Below are 27,085 nucleotides of genomic sequence, written 5' to 3'. Positions count from 1 at the left end.
GCTCCCCATATAACATCACGCTCCCCATATAACATCACGCTCCCCATATAACATCACGCTCCCCATATAGCATCAGGCCCGCGGGAGCAGAAGCGTCATCTACGCAAAACTATGGCTTCAGCAAATAGATTGTGGGAAAGTGACGCTGGATTACAGTCAGGCTCCTTAGTAACCTAACAAATAAATACACCATGACCACAACTATAAGCCTCACAGGCTAGGAAGCGTACAGCTTAAATAATATATATATATATATATATATATATATATAGTATTATATACACACATATAGATATACACACACACACACACACACACACACACACACACACACAGTGTGTAGGGGGCTATTAGCCCGTATGAGTCCCTGCTCCCACCTGCTGGGTGCCCCCGGGGGCTGTGGGGATATCACAGTGCAGGGGAGGGCTCTATCTCCGCCATGACCGGTCACACAGTATCCCCCCCGGCAGCCGCAGACTCCTCACAGGCCGCCGCCTGGGCGCCCCTCCATTGGCGGCTGCTGCCGGTCGGTTCGCACTTCCGCTCCTCTTGGTCCCCGCCGGCCGCCGTACATCCCCAGACGTCAGTTGTGAGAGCGGCCGGCGCAGTATCACCACCCAGAGCGCCGCTCTGCGCTGTGACACGGCCGTATATAGGAGCGTGTGGGGGGCGAGGTCTCGATGTCCCACGCCCGGGAGGTGACGGTGACCGGAGGGGCGATGCTGATTAACTGCTGGTACATGGATCACCATGCGCATGCGCAGCCCGGGGGTCGCACACTGATCGCGTTGTCTGACAGCGGCGCATGTTCATGACGTCAGTGGCTGGGAGGTGACGGTTCCACCGCTGAGAGCCCGGATGTAAGCGGGAGACACCGAGCACCGGTAATCGGGGGATCACTGACCGCGAGAGACCCAGTTCCCGACACCACTCCCTTCCAACCCCTGCCCCAACCCCACTCCTCCTGACACCCCTCCAACTGCCCCAACCCCACTCCTCCTGACACCCCACCCTTCCACTTCCTGCCCCAACCCCACACCCTCCAACTGCCCCAACCCTACTCCCCCTGACACCCCTCCCGCCCCACCAACCCCACTCCCCCAGACACCCCACTAACTGCCCCAACCCCACACCCTCCAACTGCCCCAACCCTACTCCCCCTGACACCCCACCCTTCCACCAACTGCCCCAACCCCACTCCCCGACACCCCTCCCCTTCCACCAACTGCCCCAACCCTACTCCCCCTTCCACCAACTGCGCCAACCCCACTCCCCCGTCCACCAACTGCGCCAACCCCACTCCCCGATACCCCTCCCTTCCACCAACTGTGCCAACCCCACTCCCCGATACCCCTCCCTTCCACCAACTACCCCACTCCCTGATACCCCTCCCTTCCACCAACTGCCCCAACCCCACTCCCCCTTCCACCAACTGCCCTAAACCCACTTTCCCTGACACCCCTCCCCTCCACCAACTGCCCCACTCCCCCTCACACCCCACCAACTGCCCTAACCCTACTCCCCCTGACACCCCACCCTTCCACCAACTGCCCCAAACCCACTCTCCCTGACACCCCTCCCCTTCCACCAACTGCCCCAAACCCACTCTCCCTGACACCCCTCCCCTTCCACCAACTGCCCCAAACCCACTCCCCCTGACACCCCTCCCCTCCACCAACTGCCCCACTCCCCCTCACACCCCACCAACTACCCCAACCCTATTCCCCTGACACCCCACCCTTCCACCAACTGCTCGACCCCACTCCCCCTGACACCACTCCCCTCCATGAACTGCCCCACTCCCCCTCACACCCCACCAACTACCCCAACCCTATTCCCCTGACACCCCACCCTTCCACCAACTGCTCGACCCCACTCCCCCTGACACCACTCCCCTCCATGAACTGCCCCACTCCCCCTGACACCCCACCAACTGCCCCAACCCTACTCCCCCTGACACCCCACCCTTCCACCAACTGCCCCCACTCCCCCTCCCCCTGACACCCCTCCCCTCCATGAACTGCCCCACTCCCCCTCATACCCCACCAACTGCCCCAACCCTACTCCCCCTGACACCCCACCCTTCCACCAACTGCCCCAACCTCACTTCCCCTGACACCCCTCCCCTTCCTTAGTGTGTATAAAACACCCCTCATCATGCCCCAACCACATTCCTCGATACCCCTCCCTTCCACCAACTACCCCAAACCCACTTTCCCTGACACCCCTCCCTTCCACCAACTATCCGACTCTCCCTCACACCCCACCAACTGCCCCAACCCTACTCCCCCTGACACCCCACCCTTCCACCAACTGCCCCAACCCCACACCCCCTGACACCCCACTTTCCCACCAACTGCCCCAACCCCACTCTCCGACACCCCTCCCTTCCACCACCTGCCTCAAACCCACTCCCTCTGACACCCCTCCCCTCTACCAATTGCCCCCACTCCCCCTGACACCCCACCAACTGCCCCAAGCCCACTCCCTCTGACATCCCCACCCTTCCACCAACTTCCCCAAACCCACTCCCCCTGATATTGTAATTAAATGTGGCCTATTTACACTAAGGACTCGACAGAGTTTAGGGACAGAGCACTGTTAGAAAATACTGTCTTCTAAACAGGTTTGTTTCCATTACCTGTAGCTAGGACAACATATCTATGCTGGGTGTAGGTACATCTATATCCAGTGCACATCTTATTGTTTTCAATAACAAAGAAAATAAATCTACCTAGAGGATAGTTGTCTAAACTGCTGGAATATTCATATCCCCTGGCCGTGGCCGCCTTATCTGTTTCTGCCAGACGACTCGCTGAAAACTTCCTGGGCTGTCAGCGCCTGGCTCTGCTGTGCTCAGGAACATGGTAGATGACAGATTAATAGTTGGGCAACATCAGAGGAAAGTCCCAGCCTTTTGGAGGACATGGAATATATTTGCCTATATCAGGAGTTCTCAAACTTGGTCCTCAGGATCCCACACAGGTCACATTTTGCAGGTGCACAGGTGTAGTCATTACTCACTGACACATTTTAAAATATCCACAGGTAGTGCTAATTATTTCACTTGTGATTCTGTGAGGAGATCTGGAAAACATGCACTGTTTGGGGTCCTGAGGACCGAGTTTGAGAACCTGTGGCCTATATCAATGTCTCTCAGTCACTTAACACCATAGAGAATAGTGACTCTTACTGGGAAAACCGTGACGTGTGTAATATTTCTGTTTATCCAGGAATATGAGTTGTACGATTGAGAAGGTTTTGGCAGATGCAAAATCTTTGGTGGAGAGGTTACGAGAACATGACGGCGCGGCGGAGGCCCTTATTGAGCAGACGACCGTGCTCAACAAACGCGTGGAAGCTATGAAGCAGGTATGTAATAATACACATTGGGAAGGGACCACAGAGACGTTTGGGGGTAACCATGAACTCATTACGTTATTACCAACGTTGTGTTCATTCTAGCACCCTGCACCTGTCACAGCCCGTTCAGTTCCTCGTTCCTGCCTGGGGTGTCACTTTCTGCTCTGGTGCTTCTAGCATTTCCTTTAGAAACCGTACTCTCCCCTTCATATCAGAGGTTGCACAACTGCCGGCGCTCCAAATGCCAAGCGTGGCGCTGGCAGCAGACCTGCTATCTGCCATAGCGTTCCCGCTAGGCTGTTTTAGCGGGGCGCGGCGCCCTGCCCTCCTTCTGGAGGGCAAAAAGCACCCTGCCCCCCAGAAGGAGGGCAAAAAGCGCCCTGCCCTCACAGCCTGCAGGTGCCGTCTTCACCCGCGGGTCGCAATGTCCCGCGGGTGGAGAAATGTGCGGTGGCCTGGTCACCGCCGGAGAATAGACGCCGGGCGCATGCGCCCGGCATCTATTCTCACTGTCTGCAGTGCTTGGGGGCTGCCCGGCGTGTCCGTAAGTGCCGGGCACGCCCCCAAGTATGACGAAAAGGGGACACGTCTTTTAGACGCACCCCCTTTTCATGGCCACGCCCCCTTTTCGGGGGCGCGCGCCTTCGCTGTGCGCACAAAGTTGCCCTCTCTAACTCCGGCGCCCTGCCTGCCCCCAGAGCTAGAGTGAACACTATGCCATTGTGCTCACTGGCTGCAGGTGGTTTGTGTCTGTGTTACAGGCTATATACAGAACTTTAGCACCATATAAATGAACACTAATAATCATATAAAAGTGTTTCTCACAATGTTTAATGGAGATGTCGAAATTTAATTTTGAAATTGACCTCTGGCATTAAAAATAGACGACACTTGTTTCAATTAGTCCCTTTTGGATGGAACACCGAGCGTGGCACCCAATTTTATATATTTTTTTACCTCATTTTAGTATATATTTTATTTATATTATGTATTAAATACTTTCTATATTTGTTTATAACCCTATCAGCAGTATTTCTATTTTGGAAGTTACGTTTCTCACAATAGCAGTAATATTTCTATTTTGAAAGCTATGTAATGGAGCGTACACACGGTCAGATTTGTCAGATGAACGATTGAACGATTTGAACGATTTTACCAAAGATTTGAACGATTGAACGATTTTTGACTGCATTAAAATGAATGGAATCGTCCAAGTCTGACTGCAAACCCATCAGATGTCAGATATCGTTATCTGACAAACGGGAACGCGCATCGTTGATCGTCCATCGTTCAGGCATGTCAGATATGTCAGATTTTCCTTCAGATATGAACGACTGAACGATTTTTAAATCGTTATCGTTCATATCTGAAGGAAAAATCTGACCGTGTGTATGCACCATTAGAATTTGTTTTGATTTATTTAATATTTCTTGAATTGGCAATATATGTTTGAGATGATACATATTTTACAGCTGTTTAATTAATTAATTACACTTTTGTATCAGAGGTATTTTGTTAGAATGCCAAGATTTTATGTGTATGTATGTAATATATAGGTTTATATGTGTCTGTATGTATGTATGTAATAATTAGGGCCCGGTTGGCATCTTTGGCAAAGTCCTGAGGGAATGTAGTGACCAGTTAGCCGGGATTTTTATGGTTATTTTTAATCCTTCCCTGTCCACTTGCTTTGTCCCTAAGTGTCTGAAACAAACTTCAATTGTCCCGATTCCTAAAAATGGTCCCCCGAAATGTTTAAATGATCACCGCCCGATAGCCTTAACATCACTTGTGATGAAAAGCTTTGAAAGGCTAGTGCTGAATCATGTAAAGTCTCATTTCGTAGCAGGTTTCGACCCGTGGCAGTTTGCTTTTAGGGCGAATCGATCAACGGAGGGTGCAATCCGAACTGTTTTACATCAGGTGCAAGTTGTTTGACTTGGGCCTAAATGGGTTTACCTGTAGATGGTTGCTAAGTTTCTTATCTGACAGACCCCAGGTGGTCAAGTTGGGGAAAACTAGCTCCAAGGAGTTGGTGCTGAATGTGGGAGTCCCGCAGGGGTGTGTTTTGAGCCCTGCTCTGTATTCTTTGTTCACCCACGATTGTGTGTCCCAGTCTCGGTCTGTTAAGATCGTGAAATTTGTGGACGATATCCCTATCGTTGGTCTAATACCCAACGGGGATGAACTTGCTTATAGAGCTGAGGTGGATAGTATGTTTGAGTGGAGCAGGGGAAACTGTCTCCTTCTAAACACGATGAAAACAAAAGAAATGATTATCGACTTTAGGAAGTGTGGTGCTTCTATAAGGGCCCTGGTGTGTGTAGGCGGTTTGACCATTGAGGTAGTACCCTCCCTTAAGTTGTTGGGGTTTTATGTCTCAAACACTTTGTCATGGTCCTTAAACTCAGCCTTATTGGTTAAGAAGGCGCACCAACGTTTGTTTTTTTTCTGCGCCATTTGAGATCTGCGTGGGTGAGTTGGGGAACCCTTTTAAATTTTTACCGTAGCATTGTGGAAAGCGTTTTAACTTATGGTATTGTTGCTTGGTACGGGAACTGTACTGCGGCTGAGCGGACTGCGTTTGAATAGGGTGGTTGGTAAAGCTAGTAAAATCATTGGAGTGGTGCTACCGCGCACACAGGAGATATATGACAAAAGGCTCTGGAAGAAAACTAGTTCTATTGTAGCAGATTCCCGCCATCCTAATCACGTTCTTTTTGATAAAATGCCATCAAATAGGCGTTTTAGACCGTTGCGCACTCGCACAAAGCGTTTGAACAATAGTTTTTTTCCTGCTGCCGTGCGTATGTTAAACGGTTAGCTTAAATAGTTATATGGTGTTGTATTACAGTGTAATTTTGCTGCCTGTTTTATTATATGGTATGTGTTGTATTGTTTTTTCGTTGGCATCACTCGTGCTGTCAATGACAAATCAAGAAGACTTTAGTACTACAGTCAGGTGCATAAATATTGGGACATTGACAGAATTTTCATATTTTGGCCTCTATTCACCACCACAATGGCTTTGAAATGAAACAAACAAGATGTGCTTTACCTGCAGACTTTCAGATTTAATTTGAGGGTAATTACATCCAAATCAGGTGAACGGTGTAGGAATTACAACTGTTTCTATATGTGCCTTCCACTTTTTAAAGGGCCAAAAGTAATGGGACTATCAACTCAAAAGCTATTTCATGGACAGGTGTGGGCTATCCCCTCGTTATTTCATTATCAATTAAGCAGGTAAAAGGTCTGGAGTTGATTCTAGGTGTGACATTTGTATTTGGAATCAGTTGCTGTCGACTCTCAATATGAGATCCAAAGAGCTGTCACTATCAGTGAAGCAAGCCATCATTAGGCTGAAAAATCAAAACAAACCCATCAGAGAGATAGGAAAATATTAGGTGTGGCCAAATCAACTGTTTGGAACATTCTTAAAAAGAGAGAACGCATCGGAGAGCTCAACAACACCAAAAGACCCGGAAGACCACGGAAAACAACTGTGGTGGATGACAGAAGAATTATTTCCCTGGTGAAGAAAAACCCCTTCACAACAGTTGGCCAAATCAAGAACACTCTCCAGGAGGTAGGTGTATATGTGTCAAAGTCAACAATCAAGAGGAGACTTCACAAGACTGAATATAGAGGGTTCACCACAAGATGTAAACCATTGGTGAGCCTCAAAAACAGGAAGACCGGATTAGAGTTTGCCAAACAACATCTAAAAAAGCCATTACAGTTCTGGAACAACATCCTATGGACAGATGAGACAAAGATCAACTTGTACCAGAGTGATGGGAAGAGAAGAGTATGGAGAAGGAAAGGAACTGCTCATGATCCAAAACCTACCACCTCATCAGTGAAGCATGGTGGTTTTAGTGTCATGGCGTGGGCATGTATGGCTGCCAATGGAACTGGCTCCCTTGTATTTATTGATGATGTGACTGCTGACAAAAGCAGCAGAATGAATTCTGAAGTGTTTCGGGCAATATTATATGCTCATATTCAGTCAAATGCTTCAGAACTCATTGGACGGCGCTTCACAGTGCAGATGGACAATGACCCGAAGCATACTGCAAAAGCAACCAAAGAGTTTTTTAAGGCTAATAAGTGGAATGTTATGCAATGGCCAAGTCAATCCCCTGACCTGAATCCGATTGAGCATGCATTTCACTTGATGAAGACAAAACTGAAGGGAAAATGCCCCAAGAACAAGCAGGAACTGAAGACATTTGCAGTAGAGGCCTGGCAGAGCATCACCAGGGATGAAACCCAGCGTCTGGTGATGTCTATGTGTTCCAGACTTCAGGCTGTAATTGCCTGCAAAGGATTTGCAACAAAGTATTAAAAAGTGAAAGTTAGATTTAGGATTGTTTATTTTGTCCCATTACTTTTGGCCCCTTAAAAAGTGGGAGTCACATATAGAAACCGTTGTAATTCCTACACCGTTCTCCTGATTTGGATGTAATTACCCTCAAATTAAATCTGAAAGTCTGCAGGTAAAGCACATCTTGTTTGTTTCATTTCAAATTCATTGTGGTGGTGAATAGAGGCCAAAATATGAAAATTCTGTCAATGTCCCAATATTTATGCACCTGACTGTTATAGTATATGTATGTAATACAGGTTGAGTCTCCCATACCCAAATATTCCGAAATACGGAATATTCCGAAATACGGAATATTTTCAGCATGACTGAGATAATGAAACCTTTGATTTTTGATGGTTTAATGTACATAAACTTTGTCTAAGGCACAAATTATTAAAAACATTGTATAAAATAACCTTCAGGCTGTGTGTATAAGGTGTATATGAAACATAAATGAATTTCATGTATGTACACAAACTTTTTTTGATGCACAAAATTATAAAAAATATTGTCTAAAATGACCTGCAGGCTGTGTGTATAAGGTGTATATAACACATAAATGCATTCTGTGTGTATATTTGGGTCCCATTTCCAAGACATTTCATTATAATATGAAATTATTCCAAAATACGGAATATTCCGATATCCAAAATACCCCTGGTCCCAAGCATTTAGGATATGGGAGACTCAACCTGTACATAGGTTTATATGTGTATGTAATATATAGGGTTATATGTGTATGTGTGTAATATCGTTATATGTGTGTGTATGTATGTAATATATAGGGTTATATGTGTATGTAATATATAGGGTTATATGTGTATGTGTGTAATATCGTTATGTGTGTGTATGTAATATATAGGGTTATATGTGTATGTGTGTAATAGGGTTATATGTGTGTGTGTATGTATGTAATATATAGGGTCATATGTGTATGTATGTAATATATAGGGTTATATGTGTGTGTATGTAATATATAGGGTTATATGTGTGTGTATGTAATATATAGGGTTATATGTGTATGTATGTAATATATAGGGATATATATATATATATATATATATATATATATATATATATATATATATATACACAATGTGTGTGTGTGTGATAAATAGGGTTATATACAGTGCATCCGGAAGGTATTCACAACGCTTCACTTTTTCCACATTTTGTTATGAAACAGCCTTATTCCACAATGGAATAAATTCATTTTTGTCCTCAAAATTCTACACACAATACCCCATAATGCCAACCTGTAAAAAGTTTTTTTGAGAATTTTGCAAGTTTTTTTTTTTTTTTTCAACACATGTTTATTGGTTTTTCAAATATAAATAACATCTATCAAATAAAGCAGACATCCATGTTAGGCGAAGAAAGAGAAATAATCTCTTGCATTTGTTTCTTGGTTAGTGCAAAGTACAATAATCAATTGACTGTGTTATATATACGCTTACCTTCCAACATGTATATCATAATCAAATATCTTGTAAGTAGATAGTATGGGGGAGACACCGACAAGGGAAAGAAGGGGAGGTTAAGGAAAAACAAACAAAATCAAAAACAAGGAAGGAAGACATTAAACATAGTCAAAGATTGTCTAGTCAGATTTCTTGAGTTTCTTCATTTGGAGCAGTCGAGGCATTCCTGTCTAATTGTCGAAGCAAGAACCATTCAGTACTCTCAAAAACCCTAAACACATCGGTTTGTGTGTCTGGGTCTAGCGTATCTATAAAGACTCCCCATTTACGGTAGAAACGCAAAATCCCAGTCTCCACTTCTGGGATAGAGGAGTATCGATCAAAATACATCAGCTGAAGTAGGATTTGTTTAACCTCGGAGAGAGAAGGTTTGGATCTAAAAATCCAATGTCTTAAAATCACTTTTTTTGCTACCGTTATTGCGGTAGTGAGAAATGGTATTAGATGTGTAATAGATGGCCCAGAGGTCCAGGAGGTAAAGTTAACAGACAAAAGTGCTATTGGGTCGTGGGTAAGCTTCAAGTCAAATAATCCATTAAAATATGAGATGAGCTTGTTCCAAAATTTCTTTATCACCCCGCATTCCCAGAAACAATGTATAAATGTTGCCCTGGAGTGAGCACACTTCTTACAGACTCCAGATTCGGAGGGAACCATAAATGAACGTTGATGAGGAGCAATGTATGCTCTGTTAATAACTTTAATATGTATTTCTTGTAATGAGGAGGAGTTTAAAATTCTCAATGTGGTATCAATCCTATGAAGCAAAACATTCTCAGAATCAACAACAGCCAAATCCGAGTTCCAAACTTCTATTGATTTACTCCAAATTTTAGGAGATAAAGCGGTAATCAGCTCTTTATATAAACTGCTAATTTTATAAGTCATTTTGGTCGCAAGCCTAATCAGTAACATCAAGGCGTCTGGACTCCCCGGGGTCTCAAAGGGGGGGGGGGGGAGTATTGATTGTACGAAGTGTCTGATCTGAAGAAAATTGCAGAAACAAGATTGGGGAAGATCAGCCCTATCTCTTAATTCTGAGAAAGTAAATAAACTGCCCCCAGGATCAAACACATCTGCTGTCGAACATATCCCCTTAGTTTTCAGACGAAGGAAGGACGCATTTTCCATGGCTGGTCTAAATTGTGGGTTTCCACAAAAAGGGATATAATCCGAATGTCTAGGATTACGTTTAAGAATTCTATTAATTGCCCACCATGCTAAATAAGTGTCATGAAACATTATGTTTTGTAAAATATTCGGGGGTATACTTTTCTTGGGAGAATGTAATAACGCTCCCGGAGAGTAAGGAGATAAGAGGGCACAGTCTATGGGGGTGCATGTATAGATGTTGCGATTGAGTAACCAGTCTAGAATATACCTAAAATGAATAGCGTTAGTAAACTGAGTCAGATCCGGGAAATTTAGCCCGCCCTGTGTTTTCAAAGCTCGTAATTTATAAGATGCTATCCTAGGTTTTTTTTTTTTTTTGACCATATAAATTTATTAAACAATTTAGAGAGGAACAAGGTATCTGTTCTAGTTAACCTAATAGGGAGCATTTGAAGAACATATGACATTTTCGGGAAAATTACAGTTTTCATTAAAGCTACCCTTCCCAACAACGAAAGAGGTAATAACATCCATCTATCTAACATGTTACTTATTGTTTGAATTAAAGGAGAATAGTTTAGAGAATATAACTTAGAAAGATTTGCCGGGATCTGAATTCCCAAATACTTAATATGGGTCGACAAGATTTTAAATTGTGTTAGCGAGGGATTTTGCGATATAGAGGGTATATCACCTGAAATAATCAACAGCTCTGACTTGGAAACGTTTATTTTATATCCTGAGAATATGCCAAAATCCAAAATTATGGACATAATTATAGGAAGAGTTATGGATGGGGACGACAAAAAAAGCAACATGTCGTCCGCAAAGAGGGCAACTCTTAGATCAATGTTACCCACCATTAATCCCCTAAACATGGGAGAGTTACGCAGCGCAATTGCAAGTGGTTCAAGAGCAATTGCGAACAATAATGGCGATAGTGGACAGCCTTGTCGGGTACCTCTTTTAATGTGAAAAGGGTTTGATATATACCCATTCAGAGCAATCTGAGAGCTAGGATTGGTGTAGAGTGTTTTAAGTGTTCCTATGAATTTGGCCCCAAAACCAAATCTTCTCAAAGTTTCAAATAGATGGGGCCACAAGACCATATCGAAGGCCTTCTCGGCGTCTAATGATAATATTGCCTTATCCAATAAATCCTTCGACGTATTTGCAGCTATAATAGTTGACAGGACTCTGCGGATGTTAACACCGAGTGTCTGCCAACTATGAAGCCAGTTTGATCTTCATGGATCACTAAGGGCAGGGCCTGTTTCAGACGTTCTGCGATTATTTTAGTTAAGATTTTGTAATCTAAGTTTAAAAGCGATATGGGTCTATAAGAGCCTGGATCACTTAGGTCTCGATCCGGCTTTGGTAACACCTTGAGAATGGCTGAATTAAAATGGGGAGGCATAAGATCAAAATGCAATATATGGTTTAACGCTCTTGTGAGCGACGGATACATTTTTTAATTTAAAATATGGTAATAGTCCGCCGATAAGCCATCCGGGCCTGGGGCTTTACCTTTTTTCATAGCTCGAATAGTTTTCTCCACTTCCAATTCAGCTATAGGGGCTGTCAAAAGATCAACAAAAGTCGGGGCAATTTGTGGGATAGGCAGCTCGTCCCAAAACGTATTAGACTCTTCCGAGGAACTAAGAGGAAGGTTGTCAGAATACAGCTTCTCATAAAATGCTCTCATCGGCTCCACCACCTCGGCCCCACCCGAAGTAAGACACCCGCTGGGGAGACGGAGAGGATGGACCAGCGAGGGAGGTCTACTACCATTAAGTAGATTGGTCAATAGCTTTCCCGACTTATTCCCAAATCTATTGAATCTGTAATTTTTTTTAAACGAATGTTTACTTTCCATTTTAGCAAGAGTACCCTCAAAATGGGTCTTAGCCTTCAAATAATCGTTTTTAAGCTGGGGAGATGGGGCAGAAGAATAAGCTTGATAAGCGTTAGTAAGGGATTTTTGGGCCTCTAAAAAATCTTTAGCTATTTGTTTCTTATACGAAATAGAGTAAGAGATGATGAAACCTTTAAGTACTGATTTAGAAGCCTGCCAGAATAATATCGGGTCTGTTTCCATATGCTCCAAATTATTTATTCTATATTCTTCCCATGCTGCCCCCAGCTTTTCTCTAAATTTCGGGGATTGAGCAAGATATGATGGGAACTTCCAAACATAATTCCTACCTTGATCCCGATCAGATTTCATATCAAACCATATCAAAGCGTGATCCGAAATGGCAATCGATTCCATTTCTGTTTGCAATATTTTGGGAAGTAAAGTGGATGAGGCTAGAAGATAGTCTATCCTCGAGAGAGATCCGTGCGCTGCTGAAAGGCATGAGTAAGATTTCTCTAGAGGATGGAACACTCTCCACACATCTATCAAATTGAGGCTGGAAGCAAGCGAGGGCACCCCAAATTTTGGCGGTTTGCGCATCCTCCCAGAAGTACCCATAGAGTCCAGACCCCCTGAAGATATCAGATTAAAGTCTCCACATACTAACATAGGATCTACCTGAAAAGGGGTAAGCAGGGCCGTAAGTTGTTGCATGAAAGACCTCGAGTAAGCATTTGGTTCATTTACATTACAAAGGACATATTTTTTTCCGGCTAATAAGATCTCACAGAGAAGATATCTGCCCTCTGGATCGCTTTTCGTGGATATTAATTGAATCTGCAAATGTTGCTTGACAAGGATAAGGACCCCCCTAGCTTTGGAGTTATAGGGTGCTGAGGCCAGAACCTTCCACTTTAATGTGTTTCATTTTTCTAACTCCGAGGGAACCAAATGAGATTCCTGTATAAAGACCAGGTCAACTTTTAATTTATTTAAGTATAAAAGTATTTTTTTTCGTTTCTGAGGTGACCTAAAGCCTCCGACGTTCCAAGAACCTATCCTACATTCCGAACCCATAAATCATTAGAAAATGCTATATTACATATTGTCTCCTTTGCTTCAAAATAAACATAAAAATTTAGGGATGGACAGGAGGATAGGAAAAGACACCAACAGGGGAAACAGGATGTAAAATTGCAAAAAATTAAAATAACAGCAAGACTATGCATATAAAGCAATGTCACATTTTGGGATATCGAAACTGGTGCAAGAAAGCACCAGCTGCAATATAGACTTCCTAAAATTGAAACAAGATTATAATTGAACATAATATAGACGTTCAAGCTCCTAACCGGACCCGACCATGACATAATAAAGACATTATATGAAGCACCCCCAATCCCACTCCAACAGAAAAATAACAATAACAGATGCCAATTCCAAACAGAATGACGGTCAAACAGTATGAGGCTATACATCATGTGCATTCCCTCCCACTCCACTGCATATGGCGTAACATCATAAAATAACAATATAGATCAAATCACGTGTAGAAGACAGATCTATGATCCATACAACCTGACCCCAGGGACCCAAAATCAGATTCCACCGCCAGGCGTTCCCAGAGTCACTTTAGTAAAGAGACCATATTAAGACTGTGGCTAAAGTCACTCTCCGTCATCCTGGGAAGAAGATCTTCTCTCTTTATTTTTTTCTTGCAAGAAGACTTCTGCCTCGGACACAGACGTAAAATCTTTAAACGACATCCCATCAAACAGGCGTAGACGTGCAGGATAAAGTAGAGCGAATTTCTTGCCATCTTTTGCCAATCTGGAACATAGTGCAGAGAAGTTCTTCCGGGCTTGATAATTCAGGAGAATAGTCCTGGAAAATAAATAGCTTATTGGACTCCCAGGTTAAGATTTTCTGCTTTCTATATGCCGACCATATGGATTCTTTATGAAGATAATTAAGACATCTGAATATGACCACACGTGGGAGCATCACTTCATCTGCGCGCTGGGGGCCTATTCTGTGAGCGCGTTCTATGATTAATCCTTGGCACGCGTCTTGAATATTTAGTAATGAGAGAAGGGTGTTAGAAACAAAGTAGTATAGCCCAGGTCCCTTAATTGTTTCGGGAGTCCTACTATACGGAGATTATTCCTCCGTGACCTATTTTCAAGGTCATCCATTTTGCTCCAAATGTGATGACGTGACTTCTCCATCTCTCCCATTGACTTTTTAAGATTAACTACATCGTGAAAAATCTCTCCCAACCTCTGTTCAGTGTGAAGCACTCTGTGGGTTAACTGGGATATCTGTTCTTTAATGTCAGCAGTCTGGGCTTGTAGTAATGGTCCCATCGCTTCTCTTACAGCCTGGACCAGGGCACTGTAGGGTACAGAAGCTTCACTAACAGCATGGTGATCAGCGCCATTAGCATTTTGTGAAAGGGAAGCGTGCTCTGGGGAGTGGTCGCGGTTCTCCGTTATTTGCGTGGAGGTATCGCTTGCAGTCTCCGCTTCCCTAGTATCCCCGCTCATGGGAGCACCAGAGTCCGGGAGTGTAGAGGCGTTGCCTGTAGCAGCTGGCGCCATGTAAGCGTCCAGCGTGCGGGGGTCTGTGCTCTGTTTCTGTGTTTTTCCCGGCACAGGTGGCATAATAAACCTCCCTCGGTGTGTCCGGATATACACCCGATGTTGGAGGGGGTGAGGCGCGGCTGCAATGAAGCTAAAAATAGCCGTGAAAAAGAGAAATGTCGGGGGGGATACGGAGCCGCTCTAATCAGCGTCCGCTCATGCCCAAGGCGGAACCGGAAGTCGAGAATTTTGTAAGACATCACATGTACATAAGTATTCACAGCCTTTGCTCAATACTTTGTTGATGCACCTTTGGCAGCAATTACAGCCTCAAGTCTTTTTGAATATGATCCCAAAAGCTTGGCACACCTATCTTTGGGCAGTTTCGCCCATTCCTCTTTGCATCACCTCTCAAGCTCCATCAGGTTGGATGGGAAGCGTCGGTGCACAGCCATTTTCAGATCTCTCCAGAGATGTTCAATGGGATTCAAGTCTGGGCTCTGGCTGGGTCACTCAAGGACAGTCACAGAGTTGTCCTGAAGCCACTACTTTGATATCTTGGCTGTGTGCTTAGGGTCGTTGTCCTGCTGAAAGATGAACCATCGCCCCAGTCTGAGGTCAAGAGCGCTCTGGAGCAGGTTTTCATCCAGGCTGTTTCTGTACATTGCTGCATTCATCTTTCCCTCTATCCTGACTAGTCTCCCAGTTCCTGCTGCTGAAAAACATCCCCACAGCATGATGCTGCCACCACCATGCTTTACTGTAGGGATGGTATTGGCCTGGTGATGATCGATGCCTGGTTTCCTCCAAACATAACGCCTGGCATTGACACAATCTTTGTCTCATCAGACCAGAGAATATGTTTCTCATGGTCTGAGAGTCCTTCAGGTGCACTTTGGCAAACTCCAGGCGGGCTGCCATGTGCTTTTTACTAAGGTGTGGCTTCTGTCTGGCCACTCTACCATACAGGCCTGATTGGTGGATTGCTGCAGAGATGGTTGTCCTTCTGGAAGGTTCTCCTCTCTCCACAGACGAATGCTGTAGCTCTGACAGAGTGACCATCTGGTTGTTGGTCACCTCCCTGACTAGGGCCCTTCTCCCCCGATCGCTCAGTTTAGATTGCCGGCCAACTCTAGGAAAAGTCCTGGTGGTTCTGAACTTCTTCCATTTATGGATGATGGAGGCCACTGTGATCATTGGGACCTTCAAAGCAGCAGATATTTTTCTGTACCCTTTCCCAGATTTGTGCCTCGAGACAATCCTGTCTCGGAGGTCTACAGACAATTCCTTGGACTTCATGCTTGGTTTGTGTCAAGTGTGGGACCTTATATAGACAGGTGTATGCCTTTCAAAATCATGTCCAATCAACTGAATTTACCACAGGTGGACTCCAATTAAGCTGTAGGAACATCTCAAGGATGATCAGTGGAAACAGGATGCACCTGAGTTCAATTTTGAGCTTCATGGCAAAGGCTGTGAATACTTATGTACATGTGATTTCTTAGGTTTTTTTTTTTTTATTTTTTTATTAAACTTGCAAAATTCTCAAAAAAACTTTTTACACGTTGTCATTATGGGGTATTGTGTGTAGAATTTTGAGGACAAAAATTTATTTATTCCATTTTGGAATAAGGCTGTAACATAATACCCCTTTTCCACCAAAATTCCGGGTCTGACCTGGAGCTGGAACAGGGTTCCTATCCGGATCAGACCCGAAATTTAGCCGGCGCCGATTCGGGATATTCCTGAGTCGGCGCCGCTCAAAACCACAGTCGGGTCTGCATAGACCTGGTTATTCTGGCGTGAAGGTGGACGCTTGGAGATGACGTCATCTCCAAGTGCCACTGAAGCCGGACCAATCGGCCGGCTTGCGGCGCGCTGCAGGTCATCAAGACCTGGAGTGCGCTGTACACACAGCAGGGTTTCACGGGTTACTCCCGTTTTAAACCCTACAATTTAACTGGGTTGGATTGCCGGGTCACTCGACCCGGAGATCCAACCCTCACCCCTTTTACACCAAGGAGCTGCCCGGGTTACCCCTGCAATAACCCAGGTTTTAGCTCCGGTGTAAAAGGGGTATAACAAAATGTGTAAAAAGTGAAGCGTTGTGAATACTTTCCGGATGTCCTGTTTGTAATAGGGTTATGTGTATGTATGTAATATATAGGGTTATATGTGTATATGTAATATATAGGGTTATATGTGTATATGTAATAGGGTTATATGTGTATGTATTATATAAATTATATATATATAGGGTTTTATGTGTATGTAAATATATAGGGTTTTATGTGTATATGTAATAGGGTTATATGTGTATATGTAATAGGGTTATATGTGTATGTATTATATAAATTATATATATATATATATATATATAGGGTTTTATGTGTATGTAAATATATAGGGTTATATGTGAATATGTAATAGGGTTTTATGTGTATATGTAATAGGGTTATATGTGTATGTATTATATAAATTATATATATATATAGGGTTTTATGTGTATGTAAATATATAGGGTTATATGTGTATATGTAATAGGGTTATATGTGTATATGTAATAGGGTTATATGTGTATATGTAATAGGGTTATATGTGTATGTATGTAATATATAGGGTTTTATGTGTATGTAAATATATAGGGTTGGGTACGGTATGCTGGCGGTCAGGATCCTGTTGCTGGCATCCCCATTGGATTAGGATATCGACACCTGTCGGTAAGTATCCTAACCCTACCCCCAATACTTACTGTCAGCATGCCGGTGGTAGAGATCCTGGCGTTGGTTTGGGATCCCGGCACCAGCATTCTGACCGCCGGGATCTCATTTCTATCCCTGATATATATGTAATTTATGTTTATTTTACTGCTGTTAATTAAAAAATCACTCTATTAAAGAACAAATAGACGGCTATTCTAGCAATACAGCCCTGGATGATAAGCACAGGAGGGAGCTGTGAGAGTGGACACTCCTGTAATACTTATATAGAGAATCATAAGCTGCCGCTGAGCCTATAAACCGCACCTGCCAAAGTAACCGATGTTACTGGGCCATTCATTCCTATTATACGTGTTATATAGTGTACAAAGCGCAGAAATCAGCGTAATCCTGACATTTATATAGTGATTGTCTTGGTTCCAGTACCAGGAGGAGATCCTGGAACTGAACGAGGTGGCGAGGCACCGACCGCGGTCTACGCTGGTGTTGGGTATCCAGCAGGAGAACCGGCAGATCAGAGAACTGCAGCAGGAGAATAAAGGTCAGTACTGGGGGTTTCCTCCCTGGCACCTGCGGGATAGAGACTTTGTTATATAGTTCCGTCGCTGCAAAGTGCGTTCAGTCATGTCGCAGTGCGGCAAGGAGGCTCCTCCTAATATGGAACATTGGGGTAGATGTATTATAGCGGCACTTAACGCTTCCCGTTTCGCCTCTTTACCGAGGCGAAGCAGGAAGCACTACCGATGAGATGTATAAACATCTCATCGGCCGGAGAGGGGGGAGCGTTAACTCCCCCCTCCGGCGCTACCCGCTAGAGACAGCAGCGCATCAGCCTAGTGCTGATGCGCTGTGTCTCTTCCCGGCCGGCTCCACTGAGCATGCGCGGGATCTCGCAAGTGTCGCGAGATCCCCGCGTGGAGCCCTGGAGCCGGCAGCCGCCGCAGCAGGGACAGCGCTGCCCCTGCTGCGGGGATAGGCTAGCGCCAGGTTGTAGCTGTCGATAACGACAGCTACAGCCGGCCGAACGGTCATGCGTTATGACCTGTTCGTACATAGCCCTGCCGTCGGCGCTGCTATCTTGTAGATAGCAGCTTCGATAATGACAGGGGCGCATAGTCATTTACCGCCCAGACCCCCGATAATACATCGGGGAGAAGCGGTATCAGCGCACATAACGTGCGCTGATACCGCTTCTGGACTTCGTACATCTCCCCCATTATCCCCCTATGGGTATAATCCGTCATACACATCAGCGTGTATCGGGAATCCTGGTTCCTGATATCAGACTCCTAGACACAATAACTATGCTGTATATCTTTGTCTATCAGACGCTGATACAGATAAAGGCACCCGTGTGTATGTACCCCGGTACTTCTGTTACATAGCTCTGTCTGGGATGTGTGATGAGTACCCTACACGCAGCACTTATCTGTCACTCTCTATGGAACGTGTAACATTAGAGCTTTCTGTCCTAGAGCTCCACACTTCGCTGGAAGAACACCAGTCGGCGCTGGAGCTGATTATGAGCAAATACAGGGAGCAGATGTTCCGCCTACTGATGGCGAGCAAGAAGGACGACCCGGGGGTCATTGTGAGACTGAAAGAGCAGCATTCCAAGGTACCCCGTTACCTGTCCAGGTGTTGTCACGGGAGTGGGTTATTCAGAGGCCGCGTATCTGCGGGGACTGGATCTCTGATTGGATGTAGTTAGTGACGTGGGATGGGGTGTGTGTGTGGGGTGGGCTCGGTGTGCAAGGGTCTGGCCTGGCAGTTCAGGCTCGCTTGTCTTCACGGTGCTAAGAATTAAATATACTCCTATAGAATTTATTTATTTTATCATTAATTAGTCTGAAACGAGAGAATAGACCACCTACAGCAGGGCTATTCAACATGCGGCCCACCAGCTGGTGTGGTACTACACATACCAGCATGCCCTGTCACAATTGTAACATGCCCTAAAAGCAGGGCATGCTGGTATGTGTAGTTCCACAGAAGCTGGAGGGCCGCTTGTTGAATCCCCCTGATCTACAGCATCTAATTTTAGGATGTGTTTTATTTTTGTAAGGAATTACAAAGCCACATTGATAAAATCACGGAGATGACGGCAGTAATGAAGCAGGCGATTGAAATCGATGAGCAGCGTGGTAACCAGGAACACGACCGAATCCTAAACCTCGAGGTACGTATTACGTCTGGTTTTTACACCCATTTTACCTGGCAAATGGATGGTGCATTATCAGACGTTGGACGGGCCTGGCTCCCACCGCCCATGCCTGTTTGAGATGAAACAGAACATAGCAGATTATTATATAGATATATACAGTATATAATATAAATTGCTGGAAGCTCATGCTGGGGAATATTAGGATAGAAGCAGCGACGGGTTGGTGACAATTAGAGAAGAGGAACGAGAGATAAAGGACAGAGAGGAAGATGAACTAAAAAACAAGTTTCTAACCAAGCGTTTTTAGTGCATATCACATGGGGATACGTTATTCAATACGTTCTATATTCCGTTATCAACTAAGGCCATATTCAATTATGAGCGAAAAGTCTTTGGAATTGGATATGGGGATAAGTGAAAATGACGTCATCAGCGATAAATTATCGCAGAAAACGGACTTTTCGCCGCTAATTGAATACGGCCCTAAAACTGAATGAGTTTAAGGCCCGTATTCAATTAGGCTGCGAAAGGTCAGAATCGACGATAAATAATCGGTGATGACGTCATTTTCACATGTTTCAATTATCCCCGTATTCAATTTCTTAGACTTAGAGCCGTATTCAATCTGAGCCGAGCCGCGATACTTTTCGCCTACTTCGCCTGTTTTGTAGGCGGAAAAGTATCGCGCGCGTGCCCGCTTTACCCCGTATTCAATTTGAAAGTACACGAAATCGGGACCTGGCGAAACTTGAACAGGCGGAAAGTACTGTCAGATTTGGGGAAATCAGCCTGACACCCCCTAGAGATGCTCTGACATGGGGGTTCCCTATGGTACCCCCCGATTTGGCTTGCTGAAGGTATTTGGTGTTTTTAAACGGGCTCAATAGCTGCTAAATAGCGTTTTTGTATACGTGGTGCAGAATAGTATTCAGGAGTATATTTTACAGAAAATAACTTATCCCAGCAAATTTGGGGTACTTGAAAATGGGGGTCAGCATATTTAAAAGTTGCTAAAGTGAAGTTGAAAAAATCATGAAAAATCCACCTGCCGCAAGCACCTGCAATAAAAAAAAACACCTGGGGCATACTTGGGGACCCCCCCCAGAGTGAATTTCGCTAGTTTTTAACTTTGTACCCCCCAATTTATTTATTTTTTTTGCCCCCTTTTTCAAAGTCCCCCCCCGCCTCTGCAAACGCATTTCCCATCGCAATTGCTAGTTCGCGCAATGCGAATTATTCGACCGATTGCGTGCGTTTTTGCTACTGCGATCCTTGCTGAGTCCCGTTGTCGGCAGCAATGAATGGCTCCCCTGTGACAAGCTGCGGTTCTGTCCCTATCACTATTAGAAGAAACAATCGGAGCAGCTGATGCTCTGTACGCTCAGTGCCGGGTACAAGTTGTTACTGTAAAGATGTCTTACAGGCTAGAGCAGGAGCAGGCATGTCACACTCATAATACCAACCAGGCCGAATATTCAAGGTCTAAAGGTGCGCACACACGGACAGATATATAGTTTACGTTATGTACGATAACTATATCATTTAACGATATATCTTTCGTTTTTATTCAGTAAACGACCAACGATACGCGTTCCCGCATGAAGGATAACGATATCTCTGATCGTCCGTACATGCGGGCCAATCTGGGCGATATCGTCAGCTTTGCCTGTTCAGCGATGTGGCAGGATGACTTCACTGATAGAGATCTTCCATGTCATTGGTGGTACAGATCGTCCCGTGTGTATGCACTAAGAGTGTGTGGGCCGCAACAAAAAATAATAAGTCTTATATACAATTTTGAAAGGTTTATTATTAATAAAAACTAATGTAGTGACCCGTATGCAATTCCCCCTGTATTAGAGCCCCTTTTGCAATTCTCCCTGAATTTGTGCCCATTAAGCAATGCCCCTTATGCATTGCCCTAGTAGTACCCATTATGCAGTGCCCCAGTAATGCCCCTTATGTTGTGCCCTCAGTAATGCCCCTAGTAGTGCCTCTTATGCAGAGCCCCCAGTAATGCCCTTAGTAGTGCCCCTTCTGTTGTGCCCCCAGTAATGCCCCTTCTGTTGTGCCCCCAGTAATGCCCCTTATGCAGAGCCCCCAGTAATGCCCCTTATGCAGAGCCCCCAGTAATGCCCCTTATGCAGAGGCCCCAGTAATGCCCCTTATGCAGAGGCCCCAGTAATGCCCCTTATGCAGAGGCCCCAGTAATGCCCCTTATGCAGAGCACCTAGTAATGCCCCTTATGCATAGCCCCTTATGTTGTGCCCCCAGTAATGCCCCTAGTAGTGCCCCTTATGCAGAGCCCCCTAGTAGTGCCCCTTATGCAGAGCCCCCTAGTAGTGCTCCTTATGTTGTGCCCCCTACCAGTATAGAACAGGCCCCATTCACCTGTCTGTGCAGTACTTGCCTTTCTTCACGATGGCTGCTGGGCACTACTCCAGTCCACACCGTCCTGCGTAGACGCTGCCGCTGACTGGATCTAATTAGATCCAGAGCTGCAGGCGCCGCTCATTGCAGATGACGTCACCCGTGCGCTGCATCACTGGGAACGCTGGAGACCAGCGTTGCCAGCTTGTAAAGTAAACACTGCCCGATCGGAGCTGAGCTTCGATCATGGCAGGGGTGTGGGCCGCATATTATATATATACAGTCAGGTGCATAAATATTGGGACATTGACAGAATTTTCATATTTTGGCCTCTATTCACCACCACAATGAATTTGAAATGAAACAAACAAGATGTGCTTTAACTGCAGACTTTCAGATTTAATTTGAGGGTAATTACATCCAAATCAGGAGAACGGTGTAGGAATTACAATGGTTTCTATATGTGCCTCCCACTTTTTAAGGGGCCAAAAGTAATGGGACAAACTAAACAATCCTAAATCTAACTTTCACTTTTTAATACTTTGTTTCAAATCCTTTGCAGGCAATTACAGCCTGAAGTCTGGAACACATAGACATCACCAGACGCTGGGTTTCATCCCTGGTGATGCTCTGCCAGGCCTCTACTGCAAATGTCTTCAGTTCCTGCTTGTTCTTGGGGCATTTCCCTTCAGTTTTGTCTTCATCAAGTGAAATGCATGCTCAATCGGATTCAGATCAGGGGATTGACTTGGCCATTGCATAACATTCCACTTATTAGCCTTTAAAAAATCTTTGGTTGCTTTTGCAGTATGCTTCGGGTCATTGTCCATCTGCACTGTGATGCGCCGCCCAATGAGTTCTGAAGCATTTGACTGAATATGAGCATATAATATTGCCCGAAACACTTCAGAATTCATTCTGCTGCTTTTGTCAGCAGTCACATCATCAATAAATACAAGGGAACCAGTTCCATTGGCAGCCATACATCACCACCATGCTTCACTGATGAGGTGGAATATTTTGGATCATAAGCAGTTCCTTTCCTTCTCCATACTCTTCTCTTCCCATCACTCTGGTACAAGTTGATCTTTGTCTCATCTGTCCATAGGATGTTGTTCCAGAACTTTAATGGCTTTTTTAGATGTTGTTTGGCAAACTCTAATCTGGTCTTCCTGTTTTTGTGGCTCACCAATGGTTTGCATCTTGTGGTGAACCCTCTATATTCACTCTTGTGAAGTCTTCTCTTGATTGTTGACTTTGACACATATACACCTACCTCCTGGAGAGTGTTCTTGATTTGGCCAACTGTTGTGAAGGGGTTTTTCTTCACCAGGGAAATAATTCTTCTGTCATCCACCACAGTTGTTTTCCGTGGTCTTCCGGGTCTTTTGGTGTTGCTGAGCTCTCCGGTGCGTTCTTTCTTTTTAAGAATGTTCAAAACAGTTGATTTGGCCACACCTAATGTTTTTGCTATCTCTCTGATGGGTTTGTTTTGATTTTTCAGCCTAATGATGGCTTGCTTCACTGATAGTGACAGCTCTTTGGATCTCATATTGAGAGTTGACAGCAACTGATTCCAAATGCAAATGTCACACCTAGAATCAACTCCAGACCTTTTACCTGCTTAATTGATAATGAAATAATGAGGGAATAGCCCACACCTGTCCATGAAATAGCTTTTGAGTTGATAGTCCCATTACTTTTGGCCCCTTAAAAAGTGGGAGGTACATATAGAAACCGTTGTAATTCCTACATCGTTCACCTGATTTGGATGTAATTACCCTCAAATTAAATCTGAAAGTCTGCAGTTAAAGCACATCTTGTTTGTTTCATTTCAAAGCCATTGTGGTGGTGAATAGAGGCCAAAATCTGTAAATTCTGTCAATGTCCCAATATTTATGCACCTGACTGTGTGTATATAGATATATATATATATATATATATAATGTGGGTGCACACTCTCGGGCTGCATAAAATGTTTATTTGGGCCGCATGTTTGACATGCCTGGTCTAGAGATTCTCTACGGATAACATAGTAAGTGGAAATCGATAACGTCCGGTTGAGCATGTTAGCAGATGATTGATGAGCCTGCACTGAACGACTGCTCGCTCAGTATAGGCACAGCACAGACTGTAATCGTGCAGTCATTTGTCAATGTCATAATCGTGCAGTTTTTTGCCTGTCTTCTAGTGGGTGGGCAGCATAATTATTTTATATATTTATATATTGTGAAACAACAGATATTTTTGAGAATTTTAGGTCTTATTTTTAAATGAAAGACCACAATGGTCTCTAGGGAGCTCATAGATGTCAGGTGGAGTGCAGAGAGCTCGCGTCAGGCCTGGACAACCTCTGGCTCTCCCAAAGCAGGTAGGGCATTATTGGACTTGTTGTCCCCCCTCCCACCACGTGAAGAGCCACAGGTTGCCTATCTCAATCTCTCTCTTCCATTAAGACATTTATATGTTGTTATGTAACTGATTTTTTTCCTTCCATGAATGTAATAATTTTGTCATTGACCATATTGTCTATCGCATGTAATTATAACGTGTTATTTCCCTCCTGGCAGAAAGAGAACAAGGGATTGCGGGAAGTCCTGCAGATCACGCGAGAATCGTTCCTCAGTCTCAGGAAGGAGGACGCATTGGACAACCAGTCTCTGTCTGTCTTAGTACACAGCAATGACCTCAGCCTCCGGAAAAGCTGAGACTGTCTGCGACCCAGCATCGGAGGTTACAGAACAGAGATCAGCTAAATAATAGGAACATGCGTTTCATACTGACTCTACTGCCCTCTACTGGTACACTGGAAAACTGACGTTTCACCTACTCAAAGATCTCCAAAACTCTCCTTATTTTAGATGCCACGGTCTGTATGATGTCGCATGAAACCGGAGACTTTATTTTACTACTAGCGCAAGATGGCGGCATTTATTTAAAAGGCATTGTACAGTAAACGCCTATTTTAGCTTGAAAACTTGAAAATCCTAAAGTGCTTATTTTTAAAGGAAAAGTATCTGTAAGATCTATGGAAAGATTGTGAATTTTTTTTTTTTTTATCGTGTGGAAGGAAGTGTCATGGAAGACAATAGATGATCATTACATTCCTTCAAGTATTCATACAATTCTGTATTTAATGGGAGGAATCACTTATTCACGTCTCACCTAGGCGGAGTGGAGGCAGACATTTTGGTGGCTGACGCAACGTATTAAGGACAATTTAGTTCAACGATTCACTAGAAAGTAGTGATGGCAATGAGGCAGGAACAAATGGCATCCGGACTGCCTCACCCATGTCTTTAGTGAATTCATTGGCTGCTTTCTCCTGAATATTTATTGGTTCAGACCCTCAAAATGGCTGCCCCTACGGTTGTAAGTGATGGGTACAATTACCGATGTTTTATTTATGGTTTATTTAGACTGTCCGTACACAATCTCTGTTGTTGCTGTTGTATGTGACTGTGTCAGCGGTTCCTGTCCAGACTTACCACTATTTTATGGAATCATTGTGTAGGTAACACATTAAAAATATATTTGGTTACGTAGATTTTTTTTTTATTTGCCGTGAATTCTTGATGATTAATCTTAAAACAACGTCCTGCCAATAATGCCACCGGGGGGCGCTATCTTCTGGCTCTGTAGTCTCCTTTTTGCAAAATATAAAGCTAACAGAGAACAATAGATTGTACTCACACAACAAATGTAATGGGGATATAGTAATCTAAATCCCGACGGGGGAGCCCGACAAGGGACTTAAGATAGGCATTGAGCGATGCGCGCTCCCGCTGGTCGTTTTCGAAATCTATCATCGCCTGAACATTGCAGGTCCACCTGCCGATAACGACAGATTGTGCATGTTCAGGGATGAGGGAGGGTGCCTGCACTGACCAGCATATCGTTCAGTGTCGGCACGTTATCCACTGCGCAGGATGATGAACGATTGTACGATTGCAGTTTTGTAATAGTACAGTCGTTCCACTCTCGTGTAGTGGGTACGCACCTTAAGTAACATCTCCGTCACCTGGTCTCCCTGTTATGACACCCACGGGTATTAGGGGACTGTTATTACTAGAACTACTACACCTATTGCTGTTTTATGTTTCCTCCTGCGTAACCCTGTTATGGAGATGCTGACCTGGACTGTATGAATGACATTTTACTAGAAGTGATCACATTATGAGCCTGATCTGAGTTGGTTACTGCAGAATCCGTGTCCGCATCTATTGGCCGTGTAGCGCCTGCAACTTTATACTAATGCCGCTACCAGCCCTTCCCTGGTGTACAGCCGTGCGCCTGAATGTACGAGGGCCGAGACGCCCATTCTGAGTGTCTTTAGATGGTGAAATTCCGCTTGGTGCATCTTTAGCTGCAACCAGCGGGGTGCACCATCGAAAATCAGTGTATGGCTGCCAGTGTGAGCGATTAATGTTTGAGTTGGCAGCCAATCCAGCGACACGCCCATAAAACGGACCATCTTTGTGCGTCTAAATACCCCTCGGCCGGGAACGCTCAGCACGTCTCCAATACATTCCTGAGCCCGTGCGTCTCAATGGCAATTGTGCTGTTGTGCGCACATTCTCTGCGAGATTATAAGACGCGCAGTATCAAAGAGTTGCTGAACTGTGCACATTGGCCGTACCTGCGACTGAATCAGGCCTGATATATCTGCTCTTATTACTATTGGGAAGGTCTGTGTGACCAAAGCTGGTAGTTCAAGGGTTTATGTGCATGTTCTGAACATCCTTTTTTCTTCTTCAGGGTCCATAGGCTCCACAGGGAGTCCTTGGGGTGTAGGTGATGGCTTGGACATCCGGGCACCACACAGTTAATTTTCAAATCCCAGGATGTACCGGGCCACTCGCCCTATACCCCGCCCCTGAGCCAGAGGCACCTCAGTTTCGTTTGGTGCAAAACAGTCGGCATCCTGACTGTCTAATCCCGGCAAGGGTCTAATGACAGGCATCGAAATCCCGATCGAGCCGGGCACGGGCAGCCGCTGGGGGTTGAGGGTTAGGTTAGGGGCTCCTGGGGGGGGGGGGGGGCTTGGGGTTAGGTACCCCCT

The 27,085-nt window shown here is 44.7% G+C and overlaps 2 protein-coding genes across 6 annotated transcripts in view; one reads left to right on the top strand and one right to left on the bottom strand.

The window, feature by feature from the left end:
- The window catches only part of INTS13 (integrator complex subunit 13), a 29,349-nt gene extending 28,561 nt beyond the window's left edge, over positions 1-788 (bottom strand). For both annotated transcript variants that reach the window (XM_088454799.1, XM_088454800.1), the window contains exon 1: positions 378-788. The gene's annotated coding sequence lies outside the window, so the exon portion shown is untranslated. The remainder of the gene's footprint in view (positions 1-377) is intronic.
- On the top strand, positions 632-25,564 carry FGFR1OP2 (FGFR1 oncogene partner 2). 4 transcript variants are annotated; one of them, XM_088454801.1, is made up of 6 exons: positions 632-736; positions 3,234-3,372; positions 17,913-18,030; positions 18,965-19,107; positions 19,555-19,668; positions 24,594-25,564. In XM_088454801.1, exons 1-6 carry the CDS (start codon positions 681-683, stop codon positions 24,729-24,731), a joined length of 708 nt encoding a protein of 235 aa, XP_088310927.1. In that variant the 5' UTR covers positions 632-680; the 3' UTR covers positions 24,732-25,564. The 4 variants fall into 4 exon arrangements, with proteins under 4 accessions (XP_088310927.1, XP_088310928.1, XP_088310929.1 ...); XM_088454802.1 differs by having other exon boundaries at positions 683-860; XM_088454803.1 differs by having other exon boundaries at positions 684-884.
- Positions 25,565-27,085: the final 1,521 nt, after the last annotated feature.

Source organism: Taudactylus pleione, unplaced genomic scaffold (assembly GCF_031769625.1).
Source record: "Taudactylus pleione unplaced genomic scaffold, aTauple2 ptg000634l, whole genome shotgun sequence".
NCBI classification, from domain to species: domain Eukaryota; kingdom Metazoa; phylum Chordata; class Amphibia; order Anura; family Myobatrachidae; genus Taudactylus; species Taudactylus pleione.
This window is presented reverse-complemented; position numbering and strand designations above follow the sequence as displayed.